This window comes from Rissa tridactyla, chromosome 24 (genome assembly GCF_028500815.1).
Source record: "Rissa tridactyla isolate bRisTri1 chromosome 24, bRisTri1.patW.cur.20221130, whole genome shotgun sequence".
NCBI lineage: Eukaryota > Metazoa > Chordata > Aves > Charadriiformes > Laridae > Rissa > Rissa tridactyla.
Window position 1 is genome coordinate 1,833,553 of NC_071489.1, and position 15,795 is coordinate 1,849,347.

General features: G+C 45.5%; 1 protein-coding gene across 6 annotated transcripts; it reads right to left on the reverse strand.

Moving 5' to 3' along the window:
- Positions 1 to 74: 74 nt before the first annotated feature.
- On the reverse strand, positions 75 to 14,903 carry ATF1 (activating transcription factor 1). Of its 6 annotated transcripts, XM_054183091.1 has the most exons (9): positions 14,648 to 14,839; positions 10,444 to 10,560; positions 8,413 to 8,541; positions 6,649 to 6,749; positions 4,993 to 5,123; positions 3,743 to 3,922; positions 3,483 to 3,642; positions 2,951 to 3,104; positions 75 to 2,288 (listed from the first exon to the last, which is right to left on the reverse strand). In XM_054183091.1, exons 2-8 carry the CDS (start codon positions 10,552 to 10,554, stop codon positions 2,960 to 2,962), a joined length of 957 nt encoding a protein of 318 aa, XP_054039066.1. In that variant the 5' UTR covers positions 10,555 to 10,560; positions 14,648 to 14,839; the 3' UTR covers positions 75 to 2,288; positions 2,951 to 2,959. The 6 variants fall into 6 exon arrangements, with proteins under 6 accessions (XP_054039066.1, XP_054039065.1, XP_054039071.1 ...); XM_054183090.1 differs by having other exon boundaries at positions 75 to 3,104; positions 14,648 to 14,838; XM_054183096.1 differs by having other exon boundaries at positions 75 to 3,104; positions 10,488 to 10,560; positions 14,648 to 14,716.
- Positions 14,904 to 15,795: the final 892 nt, after the last annotated feature.

Consider the following 15,795-nt stretch of genomic DNA (forward strand, 5'->3'; position numbering starts at 1 on the left):
CGCACAATATACACACCTTTGGTCAGAATGACTGCAGTACTACATTAATTAGAAATAAATAAGGAACATCAGAATTGTATTTTGGCGACTTTATTTACCAAGGTCAAAATTTGCAACCATCTAATTGTTTCAACAAATATTTACAATTCATATAAAGCAGGTACTTTTGTTTGGAAATAACCAGCAGAACAGTATTAGGTACTATGTCTCTTACTCTCAGGATATAGATTTTTATTCTCTTATAATCTAGATTTTGAAGTAAATCCAAAATAAGTACTTCATGATAAGTGACAAAGAGCAAACTCATGTTACTGTTTATTATTTCCATGATGAAAAACGAGCTGCTCTTTCCAAAACACTATTTTAAGAAGATAAAAATTTACTGTCATTATGTCTGGCAGCACTACATTTGTTTCACTTGCTGAATACAGAAAGAAGTGGCCACCATTTTTTTTTACAGTCTTAACACTTGATAGCTTTTTTTATTATTATTATTCCGTATTACAAAAGAAGGTAAAGGAACAACAGCACACAGTGAGGATCAAAATACCGTACAGAGGAGTTACCAAACGAGTTTCAGAACTGTAGGTCAAACCCTCCTAAACACGTGCCACGGAGCGCACACCCCCCGATGGGAGACAGCAAAAGGGCCGGTTCCCGGAGGCGCTCAGCGCGTGCCGAGGTGTTGGCTCTTCCTGAAATTCCACCGACGGGAACAGGAGGCACCGAACACGAACCTGGAGCAGTTCCCCAACGTAATTGCTTTCTCAACCTTGCTTATTATTTTTGATGTGCAAAAAAAAGCACTCTTTTTTTCACGTGATCGCAAACACAAATGTATGCTCCAGTTTGGCCTAAGGGAAACGTATCGTGGATCGTGTCCATAACCATCATATCATTAGAAACTTTAGGAAAAAAAAAAAAATTTATAGCCTACTACCAACATGATTGTGGAATGCAGTCTTTCTCATACCGTTTGCAAAGAGCTCTGCTTGCTAAGAAGACCATTAATTCAAAAATGAGTAACATAAGAAATACTGGCTGACCATATGATAAGCATTACACGTCTAGGGAGGGAGTACATCTTTGAATTTCATTCCGATCCGAGCTAGCACAACACACACACGTAGCTCTAACACCTTTTGAATAGCGTAGTCCATAGTGCAATTCCCGCTGACATAACTGGAAGCAGGATTCGATCCTAACTATGGAAAATAGTGTATTTATTATTCATGCAAGAAGCACTGCATACACATTTTTCTATTTCACAGAATCACAGAACCACAGAACGGTGGCGGGCGGAGGGGACCCGCAGGGGTCGCCCTGTCCAAGCCCCCGCGCGGGGCTGCCCAGGACACGTCAGGCGGCTTGTGAGGGGCTCCAAGGATGGAGACCCCACACCCAAGAGAGTCCTGATCGTGTCAAACATTGACTTTTCACCTGAAACAAATTAAAATCACACAAACTAGAATCGCTGATAGCAATCAGATCTCATGTGCAGCTAATATCAACTGTGGGGAATGAAAAGCCCTGATCTCTTTTTTTTTTTTCTTTTTTTTTTTTCCCCAGTACTCTTTAGGATCCATTTTTTTTTTTTTGCAAGTTGCCTACAGACATACAAAATTAATTCAAATATCTCCTACACCAAAGAGGATCTCATTTGACTTTGTACTATCCATAAAAATATATGCTTGAAAATCTGGTTCACAAAATATTTCATTTGTTTACTAAAATGAAATATATAAACTGTCAAAATACGTATATAAACTCAATTTCAGAATTTGTAAAGATCACAATTTAGCTACAAAATATACCAACCATCTACCTGTTTTCAATAGAATATTTTCTTACAAAGATACCATTACTTTGCAAAATATCGCCTACCTTACAAAATCAGTCCGGAAATTTTGCACTACTTTCAGCGTATAAACCATATACTAGAACCTCATTAACCCTTTGGTATATATCTTCAATTTTTTCTTTTATCGTTCTTCTATTTGGTTTAAATGTTCCAAAGCACAGTAGAATCTCCAGACGGAATAAGCAATGCGTGTTTAATTGTATAAGTAATCAGCACACAATTTATTTTTCAGTTATAGATGTTTATCATGCCCAGCATCTAAGAACAAACTATTGCGAAATCATTCGTCAGAAACTGTCGCTCACCAGCGCTCGCCCTCCCGCGCTGCGCTTTGACGCGATCCCACGTGTTGAGTTCTCTTGAGAAAAGTCAACACCGAGTTTCCTGTGCCTCAGACGCTCTCGGCGTCTCCCACTTTCTGCGGACCCTTTCCAAAATGCGATAAACACAGCAAACGTTGAAAAAAAGAAAAAACAAAAAACAAACCAAAACAAAAAAAAAAAAACCAACCCAACTTTTAAAACTGTCAGCTGAGAAAGAGTAAACATAATTTATACCTCTAGCAAAGTATTAGCTTTTTTTATCATCTGCACCTGTAAACGACAACTTACAGGTTAAAATAAAAATATTTACATACAAATAACTGAAAGAAAAAGTAAGGATTGAAAAAGAGTAAGAAATCAAAACATATACTGGTTATAAATGTTACTAATAATGTCGACTATGGCAAGGATTCCATTTCATCCACATTTTAACTGTAACCAAATATCACCTCCATTACAAGAGGCGCTAGTAGAAATTTTCAAAGAAATTCTCATCGCCTGCCTCGTAAAACGTGCCTGTCCTTTCCTGTGGATGCAATCTTGACTTTACAAAGTTTCCAGTTGTGCCAGCAGGAATTTTGGTGAGGTTTTCTTGTTTCCTTTTTGTACTTTGTCACCAACATGTTGTAAATAAAATCTATATAGTCTTTAAGTTGTGAAATCTAGGTAGAAAAGTTTCATTTTTGACCTTTCATCTAGTTTAAAAAAATTCAGTATAAAAAAAAAATTTCTCCTCTGAAATTTAAACAGTCCACAAAAGTTTTACCTTCTTTTCTTACACGCTTTTATGACAGTAAAGATCTTTCAAAGTTTTTAGCTCTTCAATTAGAGTTTTGTTCTGATTTTCCAGGACTGCGACTCGATTTTCCAGACATTTAACATACTCTTTCTTCTTTCTACGGCATTCTCGAGCAGCTTCTCTGGAAGAGACAAGCAGAAGCGATTGTTGATTTGAGATTTGTCTGTTGTAGGAACGTTACGATCCCGACCAAGACGAGGAGAGAAACAAATGGAAAAGCCCACGGGGACAAGCGGGGAGCACGGAATTTAGCAGTTATCTGGTATCGCACATGGTAGTAAATCTGCAGGGAAAAAAACAATTTCTTTTCTCCCAAGTGCGTGAGACAGAATGTGTAGCGTGTTTTGCTCAGAATCTCCGGTGGTTTTAGTCGCTGGATGCAGCACACCACACTGATGGCACAACCAGTACAGTGAGCTCGCAACACTCACAGTTTGTGCTTTGAAGATAATATTTCGGCACATTAACAAACCAAAGCAGCCCACGTGCACCTACGTACCTGTTCTTCATCAGCCTTATTTCTCGTTTCAGCTGCGGATCATCTGTCTTACTTGTCTGCGATGTCAGAGTGACGGGAGACGTCATCACCACGGTCTGGGGAAGGGAGGTGGTCGTTGGCGTGGTGCGGATCTGGTACGTCTGCATGTCCCCCGATGCAGCTGGGGCGATAACAGCGTAAGACACAAAAAGGTGGTACCGTTAGAAAGCTGCGCCAGCGCCAGCGAGGGGTATTTCTAACCGTTTCCAGAAGGTACTCACTCTGCACCACCACCTGGTTGCTGGGTACCAGGATCTGCTGCCCATCTGACGTCTGCGCGTACTGCAGTATTGTTGTCCCAGGCTGAGTGCCACCCGCGTTCGTCATCGTTAGCGCCTGCAGACCCTGCACGCCATCAGTACCCGGGCTGGCCAGCTGTAAGCCGTTTGCAGCAATGGCAACTTAAAGAAAAAGGAACACGCACGCGTTTGGAGCTGCACATGGTGACATAGAGGTCAAGGTAAGTCTGTGGGCTGCACATCTGTTTCCACGGCTGAAAAATACCACCAGTTTTGAAAGGCTTTTTTCTTCTGTCACTTCCAACTATCAGAGAGATCATGTAGATTTAGATGGGATCTGAGGAATTCTTTGCTGTGAGGGGGGTGAGCCCCTGGCCCAGGTTGCCCAGAGAAGCTGTGGCTGCCCCATCCCTGGAGGGGTTCAAGGCCAGGTTGGACGGGGCTTGGAGCAACCTGGGCTGGTGGGGGGTGTCCCTGCCCAGGGCAGGGGGGTGGAACAAGATGATCTTTAAGGTCCCTTCCCACGCAAACTAGTCTATGATTCTGTGATACGCCTCTGACCAGCTCTTGCACGAGAGGTGCTGGCAGAGGGGCAGATGCAGGGCGGCCCCTGTGAGCCGAGGGCTGAGACTGCCCCAGCTCCACCAGCTCCGGGCTGGGCACCGCTGGCGGCTCCTCTGTGGAAACACTTAAGAAAGAGCAAAAATCCAGAGAGGCCAAGGACTGAGGGAGGGAGTGAGAAACAGCAGCGTGAACGCCCAGCACAGAGCCGGATGGGGAGGAGCTGCTCCAGGCGCCGGAGCAGGTTGGTTTTGGTTCAAAGCACAGCCAACGCCAGCTGAGGTGATAATGGAAAAGTCCGTTTTTTTTTTTTTGCTACCTCCCTGACATCAAGAACACCTTTTGTGTGGCCCTATGATATATATAACGGTATCTTCACTGATCTTACGTTTTGGACTAAATCTAACACTAGAAGACCGCTATGTATTTCATAACAACATCCTTTCAATGTCTTGTCTTAATATGCAAAATTAAGATAATGAAGCATTGAGTTTATCTGAAGTCTTTAGATACCAGCCTATTTCCACGTAGTAACAGTATTAACTTCTAAATAAGTAACCAAACCTTTTGAGTTTCACCTTAGTCAAATATAGACCAAAAATAAAGTCTGTATTTTGAAGCAAGGTGAATAAAAATGTGTCCAGTTGGGCACATATTTTTGCATAACGTACTGTACTGTCCAGTGCTCGTCTGGTAGATAGGTGTGGGAACAGACATGGACGTAACAGTGGAGACACCAGGACTCTCCTCATCTCCTTTTCTATCGCGTGTATCTTCAGAAGAAAGATCTTTCAATATTTTTCTACAAAAAAAAAAAAAGAAACACTTTCTTTATCAGCTCTAACAGTAGGCAAAAATTACAAGTTACTGCAGTTACAAACTACTATTCCTAGTTTGAATTATGGAAATAAACACTAAAATTTTAATATAAAACAGTTTCTGGAATTCAAAAAAAAATCGTATGAGGTGACTGCCTCGAACTCCTTCTGCAGCCTAGTTTATTTAAATATTTGAATAATTTTATGAGCTAAGAGACATTCAAGTCAGCTACTGATTTATAAAGTACGTGTATGTGCGGAACAGCACGAATTCCAGATTTTCAATCATTATCCTCTAAAAGCCTTCGACGTTTGGACTGGTAAAGCCCGCAATGAAAACCTGCACCGCTTACAGGAGATTTCAGTAATCTCCAGAAAAACGGTGTGTCGAAAGCTAGCGCTGCAGCTGCATCATTTCATTTCAGTAAAAGCTGCATCAGAGTTTCCACCAGAGACATTTTCCAGGGAAATATAACTGGCCTATTAAGAGATTTTTTCTGATTTACAGCCTGATCCTCTAATTCACGCATGAATAGGCTTTAAAACCAGTTTGCTCTGTCTGGTGTCAGAATAAACTAAAAAAAAAGAAGTAGATTACTACAGAAAAGTTTAAAAATTAGGTCTTTTGCTCTTTCAGTACAGAGTAAGACTTTACATTTCTTTTCTGCGTTTAATTTGGCATAATTCTCAAACAACCCATGTAACAATGCGTAACAAAGCCCTACAACAACAGGCACGTTTCTAGTCAAAGGAGGAACCAATGGAAGCACAAATTTTATGCATCTTACCCCAGGCCAAATGATGAATTAGTGGCAGTTCTATGAGGAGAAAAGCAGAACTGACAACTCCTGACCCCAAACCCGCCCGGATCAACAGCTCCGCAGCTCTTACAGCTCACGTGTTCCTACCCTGGCCACTTTAACTGAAGATTCAGAATTGGTTTTTTCCAGCACCATTTTTGACTGCGTGCAAACTAATAAAATCCCTCCTACGTTATTTGTTCTGGTACATAATTGAAGATGAGATAAAGCCGTCAGAAAGCCCTAAGAAGAGTGGATAAAACGTTCACAAAATGAAAGGCAGTGGCAGAGGCGGGAGCAGTAATCACAGACAGGAGCAGCCGGTAGGTTCATAAACTGTCTTCTAAAATTTTCAGGACATTATTGTAAAAAATATTAGATTTTGGGTTAAGTTGCTAGCAAATTTCTTATTCGAAAAGCTAGGATGTGGCATTTGACTAACTTCTCATTTCAGTAAAATGACATAAGTGAGCACAATTACAGCTGATTAAGGATTTTCCCTCTGGCACATCACGTTGAAGCCGATCTCCGGTTAAGCCCCAGTTCCCTTGTAGCAGATGATCACAATGTTTACCGAGTGAACACATCCAACGCGTGTTTCAAGAGAAGGAAAGCAACTTAGAGGGTGACTGAATATACGAAGCTACTGAAAGAAGTTGCTATTTTGGTTTCAAATAAAAATACAGCAGATATAACATATAGTACTTACCGGTAAGATGGACGACGAGCTAAAATGCCTCGGGCTTTCTGTGAGGAGCCTATGCTGTCTGATGAATCCTGAGAATCTTCACTCTCAGACAAAGAAGATACCTAAAAAACACATTCTGTGTGGTTATCTGTTACGCTTCAGCAGCAACACCCAGAAGAGACGACACATTTTAATTGTATATAAGCTAAAGCTGCACGAAACCCACACAAATGCAAAAAAGAAAAGCTCAAGAGATTCTCCCAAACTACTTATCACATTAAAAACTGACAAACGTCCACCATCTAGCTGTTCTACCTGGATTAAACCGCAGGATTAATCAATCCAGAAATTTCAAAACGGCAATGTGAAGAAATAAAAATGGTTTACTATTTTCATACAACTCATACAAGCCTAACGATCTCATTAGCTGATGTGGTCTGAAAAGGTGAGCAACTCCCACACAGAACTGTCTCAGGAGGTGGTGGGAAGGAAACAGGAACACCATGTATGTACAGAGACAAACACACAAAATACTTGCAATCTTTTATGCAGCCAGAAGAGCAGTGTATTTTGTGGGTCAGAATGTAATAATACTTCAGGCAGCAGCGTATCAGGGAGTAAATACGCAAAGTATTATCTATAATTTTCTCTTTATTCCACCGTGTCCTCATCCGGTTGGCAAATTTTATTTTTGTCTCTGATGTTCCTTATTAAATACAAGCTAACAAAACATTTATCTGCGTGCTGGCAACAAAACGATAGGAAGAACGAGGGCAGCTCTGGGAAAAGCATTTCTCGCTTAAGAGAAAAGAGACAAAAAGAGCAACCTACTATCAACATTAAAAAAAAAAAGCTGCTCATGTATTACTTTCTTCCCCTCTTTGAGCAACAAGGCCACAATGTTCATAAATTACAGAAAAAAAGGAAAGAACGGAGTCAGTGGGGACCCTGCAATTAGAACACGATGACAGGAAGGGGATTAGCGGAGACTCAAGTCAAGACAACCTGCTAAACCAGGTGCTTAACCCTTTACAGCACAGAGAAATGTGTTTTTTTCCCCATGATCTGATGTTACAGGAACAACGATAGCGGCAAATACATTATAGCTTTACTTTTTGCGGTTTATCAATTTAACGTTGTATGAACAGATAAGCAGAGTACAAAGGATGAGTGACAAATTCATGCGTTTTAGCACAGTTCTTCCCGTCACCCAGCTGCCCTGCGCACTTATTCCCAGCGTAACCCCCGGGCAGCGACAGACTCCAGGAACTCCCCGAGGCACCTTGGAAGTGGCCGGTACAAAAATGTCAGGTGGCAAACGAGCAGAACACTCGGGCCCCATGGAAATGGAGTTACAGCATGCATGGGGTGAGCGATCAGCAGGCCATCCACCATCATTCAGCTCTGCCTTTTCCAAAACACAGGTTTTTCTCCATCGGGTTATTCTATACTCTCCTTATTTGGGTATTAAAACACCCTGGCTGCACGTCGGTTAAGAGCACCAACTAAAAGATTTGTGGTTTGTTCTGTTTTTTCACAAAGGGAGCCAATGTCAAATAGTTTAATTTCAACACCAAAGGCAACTCGAGCACTACAAATAATTTCATGCCTAAATCATCGTTAAGAACGACGTATCCCCAAAACGCTGCTGCTGGATGGCTCGCCATCTCCGCGGGGCCAGACAGGCTGCGCTGCGACAGAGCTGGCCGAGTCGGACAAGCCTTTACAAGTCTTTTCACCCAGGTAAACCCGGGTGTTTGGTTGTTTAGCACAATCTGGAGTTACCTGCACCGTCTGCACCTGAGGCGAGTGGATGACGGAGGAGGACTGAGCTGTCTGGATGACGCCCTGGACCTGGACTTGCTCTCCAGGAAGCTGGACAACCGTCAGGGGGGCAGGACCACGTAGCGACATCTACAACAGAGCAAAGGATCGTTAACACCGGCGTTTGCTCCCCAGAAAGTGTAGATACATGTAGGAAAACTAGTGGAGAACGTGCATCAGCAGAAACTTCTTTTAAGTCTAACGAAGTCAGAGATATCCTTTAAAGATACACATTTTTGAAAGACGCATCTGCACATGAAAAAGGCCGAAACAGTCGCTTATTTGCCTTAAGTTAGGGGGAAATCAAATATGCAGCGTTGTGTGCAAAAGATTAAAATGCTGCAAGTGAAATCCATGCAGTTCTACATGAACCGCAATGAAGCAGAATTCCTCAGAATCACGACACGGAGCTGATGGGAGCCTGGACGCTTTCATGGAACTCCATCCATATGCACCGGTAACACCCCACATTTGTGGCAGTTTATTTTTTGACATTTTTATTCCATTTTCCGAGTGGATTTGACTTAGATAAGCAGAAATAAAAGTGCCTAATAAGTAGCCTTAATTCTCACTAAAGTTAACAGGAGTTTAGGGCACTAAAATCTAAATCCAGATGAAATGATCAACAGGACCGAGGGCTTTGGGCAGATCAGACTAACAATGCAGAAGGCAGCATGAATAACGGACGTATTTGGTGTTCTTGGATTTTTTAAGCAACCGGTAGGAGGCTATGGTTCAAAGATTTCACAGAGGAGAAATCACAAGAGTTCAGTATAGCAAAAGCTGAGCAATCTGCTTCGAAAGCTGAAGGCACGAGGGCTGTAGCCCGAGGAGAGTCAAAGGGAACCGCAGGAGCGAAGGTACGCGAGCTCAGGACAAGGAAAAAGAACAAAGAGCAGATTTTTCCAAACAAAAATTAGGGCATCTGGTCTTTAATGTTTTAAACCTATCAATTGCAACAGATGGCGCAGATGAAATCTAGGTTTACCTGGCAAAAGGTTAATAACTACTGCTATCCCTATATAAAATGCTTCTTACATTCTAGCAGATTTGTATTTTTGATGTTGAACTTGCACCAGCCCTTGCCCTTAAAAACTGATTAAGGTTATAGACGTAGATGCGTAAGTAAATAACCAGTTTCCTCACCAAATTTCTTCACTACTTTTATTAATCTGCAATACATGAAAAGATGAAGGGACCATTAAAACTCACACAGCCAACTTTTCATTTAATACTACTTCTGTATCGTACATCGTAATATTGTTACGGTGACAACCTTACAGGGAAACACATCAGAAAACCAGCCCGTAAACAAACAGCAGGACACCTGCTGATGCTCTGTCCTATCTAAATTTCACATCAAAATCTCATCGCCTCCGTGGGGTCCACAGCTGCCGGGCTGCGGAACGGGGCTGCTCCCAGGACGGCTCCGTGGCCGCGGGAGCAGAGCTCGCCCGGAGACGCTCCTTCCAAGGCAGAAAGTTGAATTCAGGGTAAAGCTTTGAAAGCGATGTTCCCTTGGAGTAAATACGTCAGATTTCCAACTTTGTATGATTTATTACATTAAATGCATTCGCATTGGGCTAAAACCCAAGTGTTTCCATGGTGCTGAGCACCCGGGATTGCCATTACTACAAAAGGAGCTGCAAAGGCTTTTTCTGAAAAAAGAAATGAAGATTAGGCCCTCGATTCATTACTAAGTGGCTCCTGTATGTCAGGTCGATGACAGTTTCGAAGGACGTACGATCTAACAAAAATGCCGGGCTGCATTTTTGCATTGTGCAAGCAGGAAAATTAATTTTGGTCTTTTGAATAGAAGCCATTTGATTAATTTTACGTCGTCCACCAACACCCGAGTGCATTTTTCTCAACCCTCTTTCGTTTTTTCTTCTCTGTGTGTTTCTAAAACTCAAGAATTAATATAGTTCGTAGCACACAAAAACTGGCTCTTAACTACCTCCAATGTTTGCTGAGATTTGGCCCAGGCTTTACCTGTTGAGCAATATGAGAGAGCTGAGCTGCCTGTAGTGTTGTACCTTGTACGGCCGAGGTTTGCGAGGGCGTCACTGAACTGGTACTGCTGCTCTTGTGCACCTCTTCCATAATCAACTACAAGAAAAGTAACGAGTTAAATGCCGTTAATGATAAATCTGAACAGCAGATAGCTGCCCACCTTCCACTGACACGTTATAGAATCTCCGTGCATAACGCTTTTAGCCTTATTTGGACGTTTTTAATTAGTTCTTTGCCCTTTGATGTCTACTACGGAATAGCACAGCATTTTTTGTCGCTCCCCCACGACACCCCGAGCACTGCTACACCTTCTGATGGGGACACGAGGGGACAGAGACGGAGCAGCAGGAGCCCCGTTTCGGGACATTTCACCCCAATAGTCAGCGCTGGCTCAGACCCAGCCAGTGCTGAAGTTCACTGTCAAATGTATTTACTGAATTTCCTGGTTTTTAGTGAAAATAAACAAAGTCAAGTCACGAGATCCAGGAAGAAAACCAAGATAAAGCATTTATACTAAAGAATATCTTGCTCTAAGTAAAATAATTTTCCAAAAATATTTTACCCAAGCTACCAGCCAGACCTATTTTAACACATCTGAAGGTGTATAAATACAAAACAGGGCTTCAAAGTACAGAGTCTGAAATGTTAAACCCTGCAAAAGTCACTCCGTCTCCATGTAATACAGCCAGTGACGCTTCCCTCATTTCTAAGATTTTATATTTAACTGTTCAACTTGCCTTGCCAGCACCCCCCCTCCAATATCGGGGATTCGGTGATGTAGAAATGGATGCTTTTAGGTGGGGTGAGTGGGTGGACCAGCCGAGAGCATTAAGAGATGATCGGTGAGTGTTAAACATTTTGTCACAGAAGGTTTGAAACTGTTGAAAGGACAGTTGCTATGAGACTGGAAATTACATTTCTTTCTGTGGAAATGTGAGTCATTGATTTTTCCCTACTGAGATAAACCACAGCTCTCGCAGCCTGACGTATACTTAGAGGGTAAAAAGTCAATGTACACCGAGAGCAGAGTCTTGTTCTTGCAATCCTTACTCATCCAAGGAGTCCCGCCACAGGACTCCTCAAAAAAGTGACTAAAACAGGACTTTGTGGAGAAAAAAAACTGACGAGACATCAATGGTTTGGTGAAACACGAAACTGTGTCCTTTACAGCACGGAACAAACGCTCTCCAACACACGGTGCAGCTTCCCAGCGTGCTTACTGCTGTAAATATAAAACGATTTGTTCCTTTTTTACAAAGAAAAAATGTACATTTTGTACCTCTACATACTGTCACAAGTAAACAGGGCACTGTCAAACTGAAATCCGGTCAACAGCAAAAATTAAAACAAATTTCCAGTGCCACAGAAATACCCAATTCATTTCTGAAGTGCTAAACCACATTCTGTCTCCCCTTCTCTCTTTTACTGTTCTTCTCTGCCTTATTTTCCCATCAAAGGCTCACAACAGCACCAAAATAGACTGCAAGAAACAACGAAACTGATAAGACATAAAACCACCCAAAACAAACAAACCGGGGAGAAAGCACAAAGGTTTTTGCTGATCTTTCTCACAGGTGTGAAGTCCTACTTACAGGAATAAAAGATAAAGTATTTCCCACTATAAATACCATTTTTCAAGTTCACCTCTGTAACTAAGTATTCAGCCAACGTTTATGAATCTTGGTAAAATAACAAAAAAAGACTTAACAAGGTGAAAACTACTGCTGCATCTTATATTCTCCGCCGGCTAAAGGAGGTGCAGCTACTCGGCCTCGCGTGACTGTCACACAAGAAGACTCACATGCCCCCCGTCTTGTTAAAACAACTTATTTAGCTGGAAAAACACAAGTTTTCCATTGGAATGGCTTTCTGTGAACACCTGAAACAGCGATTGCCATCTACCAGCTTCTAGAGAGACGGTTCCAACGAAAAACCTCAACCTGCAAGTTCTCAGGCTTTGACGAGAAGTACCAAAGGCGGAGAACACGTCAGGGCCGCAGCTTTTTACACCACAGTTAAAGCTACTGCCAACATGGAACACACTGAACGCGCTGTACACTGCCAACACTGAATACACCGCTCTAGCTGAAACCAGCCACCCAGTTTTGGGGCGAAGGAAGAGTTCGACATGTCACTGGGTACTGACAGGAGGGAATTCATAAAAGCAACACCCGATGTTTTATCAGCCAGAAAATAATTATTGTTCCAGTCGGTATGAAAACCATGGGTTTATAATCAGATAGGTAAGGGTGACGCTTTATCAGAATAAAACCAATGCCTCCACGCAGCTACATCTTGAAAAGAAATTTAATTTAAATGAAAGGATTCTGCAACTATGAAGTTTGTTTTGAAGGACTTTTAAACTCCTGAGACTCAGCTCTCTCTCTAGCCAAAGAAACTCATCGCACTTCACTGTGGGCAAGGTGAGTTTATCACCCCAAAGTTCATATATACCCTGCTAATACCACGTTCCTTAGTCTGAGCCACCACTCAAGAACCACTAAAAAACCCTGAAATGGCTGAGGAGTAGCAATTAGAAAAGAACAAATAAATGAGAAAACCCCATTCCCACGAACTTTCACTAACCCTGATGGAAAATGTCCTAAACTGCTGCAGAGCTGCCCCCCTGGCAGACGCACTGCGCCTCCACAGCAGCGACCTTCCGTCTTCCCAAGGTTTTGCTCTCAATCGCCCTTTACTTCAGTGTCCCACGAACGGCGGCACCGCTCTCCTCTCCCGGCCATCTTGGGTTTGCCTCTTTACAGCGCAGGTTATCTGAGACACCGATTGTCTCCTGTTAAATGCTCATAAAATGGCCAAAATTGTGGATTCCCAGCCTCGGGTGAAGCTTCGAAGTATCATCAGCAGGCAAAGAGTGAGATAACGGAATATAAAAGCTGTACGTTAAGGCAAAGAGAAGTGAGTGCGAGAGCACCAAAGGAAGAAATGAAGTTCTGTTTTGCCCTTTTAAATCCAGCCAAGGCCTGAATGATACTTCAATACTCAAGTATTGTAAGAGGCTATAGATTTTTTTTTTTTAATGGGACTTTATAAAGTCAGAAATCAAAGAATGCTGGAGACAGCATTTTATTCTCAAATACTAAGTGACAAGAGTCAAATACTGACGTATACAAATTACGGAAAGTGATTTAAAACATTTGTGAAATCATAGTCAAGCAATCCGGTGCAATTTTGGATTCTTTAACATCTCAAGCTGCCTTCACCAGGTACAGCAGTTAAAATACTATTTACTTAATTTCGCAATTAAGACACTTGGGGAAAGTTTTTCTCGTCCAGAAGACTGACAGGACTCCAGTTTTTTCCAGGAATCAGCGAAAGGCAGAGGCGCAGGACAGGACAGCCCAGCAGGTCAGGCCAGAGAGCCAGCGAGGAGACGCGAGTCCCGGCGCCAGCTCTGGCTCCCGGACTGCGGGCTCCCCGGGACCCCCACAACCCCCCCCCAAGCGCAACGAAGCTCCGGGAGCATCCCCTGGCAGCAACAAAACCTGCAGACTAAACCCGTATATAACAGATGGCCATGAGGGATGGTGGTATCTGTGAGAGGAGAAGCTCAGTGAGATCGCCTGCAGTTCGCCTCCAGCCACCCCGATGGTGGTCGCTGCCTCGAGTGCTGGAAGACGGAGCTCGCAACAGCGGCCAAAATTAACGGGGAAACTGTAATCAACCACCGCCATGGCTGGGCAATCGCTACTTCCCTTCCCGCCCCCCCCCCGCCCATCTCGAGGGTCTCCCCGGTTCGGGCCCAGCGAAGGGGGATGAAGCCGTGGCCCGAGAGCTCCGCACCGGGCCCGGGCCGCCCCTCTCCCTCCCTCCCCGGGTCCAGGCGGCTCCTCCGCGGCCCCAAGACTGGGGGGAACCGTCGCCTGGGGGGAGCGGGGCGCGGGCCCGGCGGCAGCCTCAGCCCCGGCCGCCCGGAGGGAGCGCGGCGCCTGGGGCCCGGCGGGGCGGGAACTCCCAGGGGCCGAGGGCAGCGGCGCGGGCCTACGGTGGGGCTCGGCCCTTCCCCGCCGCCCGGCGGAGCGCGGGCCACAGGCCGGGAGGACGGCGGGGAGCGGCGCGGCCTGGCCGGGCCTGGCCCGGGGGCGGCGGGGCCCGGCGGGGGCGGGGGGGAAGGGGCGGGCGGGCCGAGGGGGAGGGGGCGGCCTCCCCCGCCCGCTCTTACCTCAGAGGCCCGCCGGGCCCCGCCGGTGGCCGCGCCTGGGGGGAGCCGCCGCCGCCGCGCCCGTCTCCGCCTCAGGAAACCGGCGCCGGCGGCATCGTAAACACGGCGGGCCCGCGCGGGAGGCTCGGGGTGGGCGGTCTGCGACCATAGAGTCCCGGCGGAGGCCTCGCCTAGAAATCCCCACCATAGAGTTCCCGCGCAGAGCGCCCGCTCTGGCACCGCCTCCGCCCGGCGGTTTCCAGCCGCGGGGACCATCGAGAGGCGACGATAGAGCGCCGCTGCCGGGCCCAGGGCGGGAGGGCGCCCCCCGCGGCCCGCCCGGCGCGCGGGCCGCGGCCCGGTCAAACGCAGCGTTTCGCCCCCGTCCGTCCGCAGCCGTGGGGGGCCCGCTCGGCCCCGGCCGCGCCCCGCCGTTCAGGCTCACAAGAGCCTCTTCAGCATCTTCAGAACTTCGGGCATCGCCCGGTGGCGGGTTCAGACTAAACGAAGGTCACGCACGGGGGGTTCGGGGCGGGTGATTCTTCGCTGAATCCATCCAGGGCGATTCTTCCCTGGACTGAGTTAGTGCAGGTGGAGCCGGAGCCCAGCCAGGGGTGACCCCCTGCCCAGGGGCTCCCCAGCGCCCTGTGGGGCCACGGGACGGAGATTGGGCATTTCCAGCCGTCACTGGTACCAATGGAGCTTTTCCCGCCCTTTTCAGCATCTCCTGACCCCTGTCCTAACCCAAACTGGAAAAGATCACGCTCACAATTAAAGCTTCAGCGTAACATACTCTCTTTTTTTCCTTGGTGCGTCATTGCGCTTGCAGTTTTTAACGTCTGCTTTCTTTTCTACCTCCCAACGCCCCCCTCGTCCCGGCCGGGCCCGCTGCTCCCCACGGCCCAACTCCCCAGGTCAGAGATTTGCAGTAAATCCCGCAACGGCTCCTGCCCTGACACCGGCCTCAGCCGCTGCCCAAACACTGCCTGGGCTCCACGTCTCTCTTCTGGAGAATCACACAGAGCTTTTCTGGCCCAATTAGCATTAATTAACTCTTCTGCCTAAAGTTCCAATCCCAGAGAAGGGGCCCAGGCTGGAGCTGCAACAACCAGAACAAGAATCTTCAGACACTGGGGAAATTTGATCACTCAAGTCTAAATGTATTTATG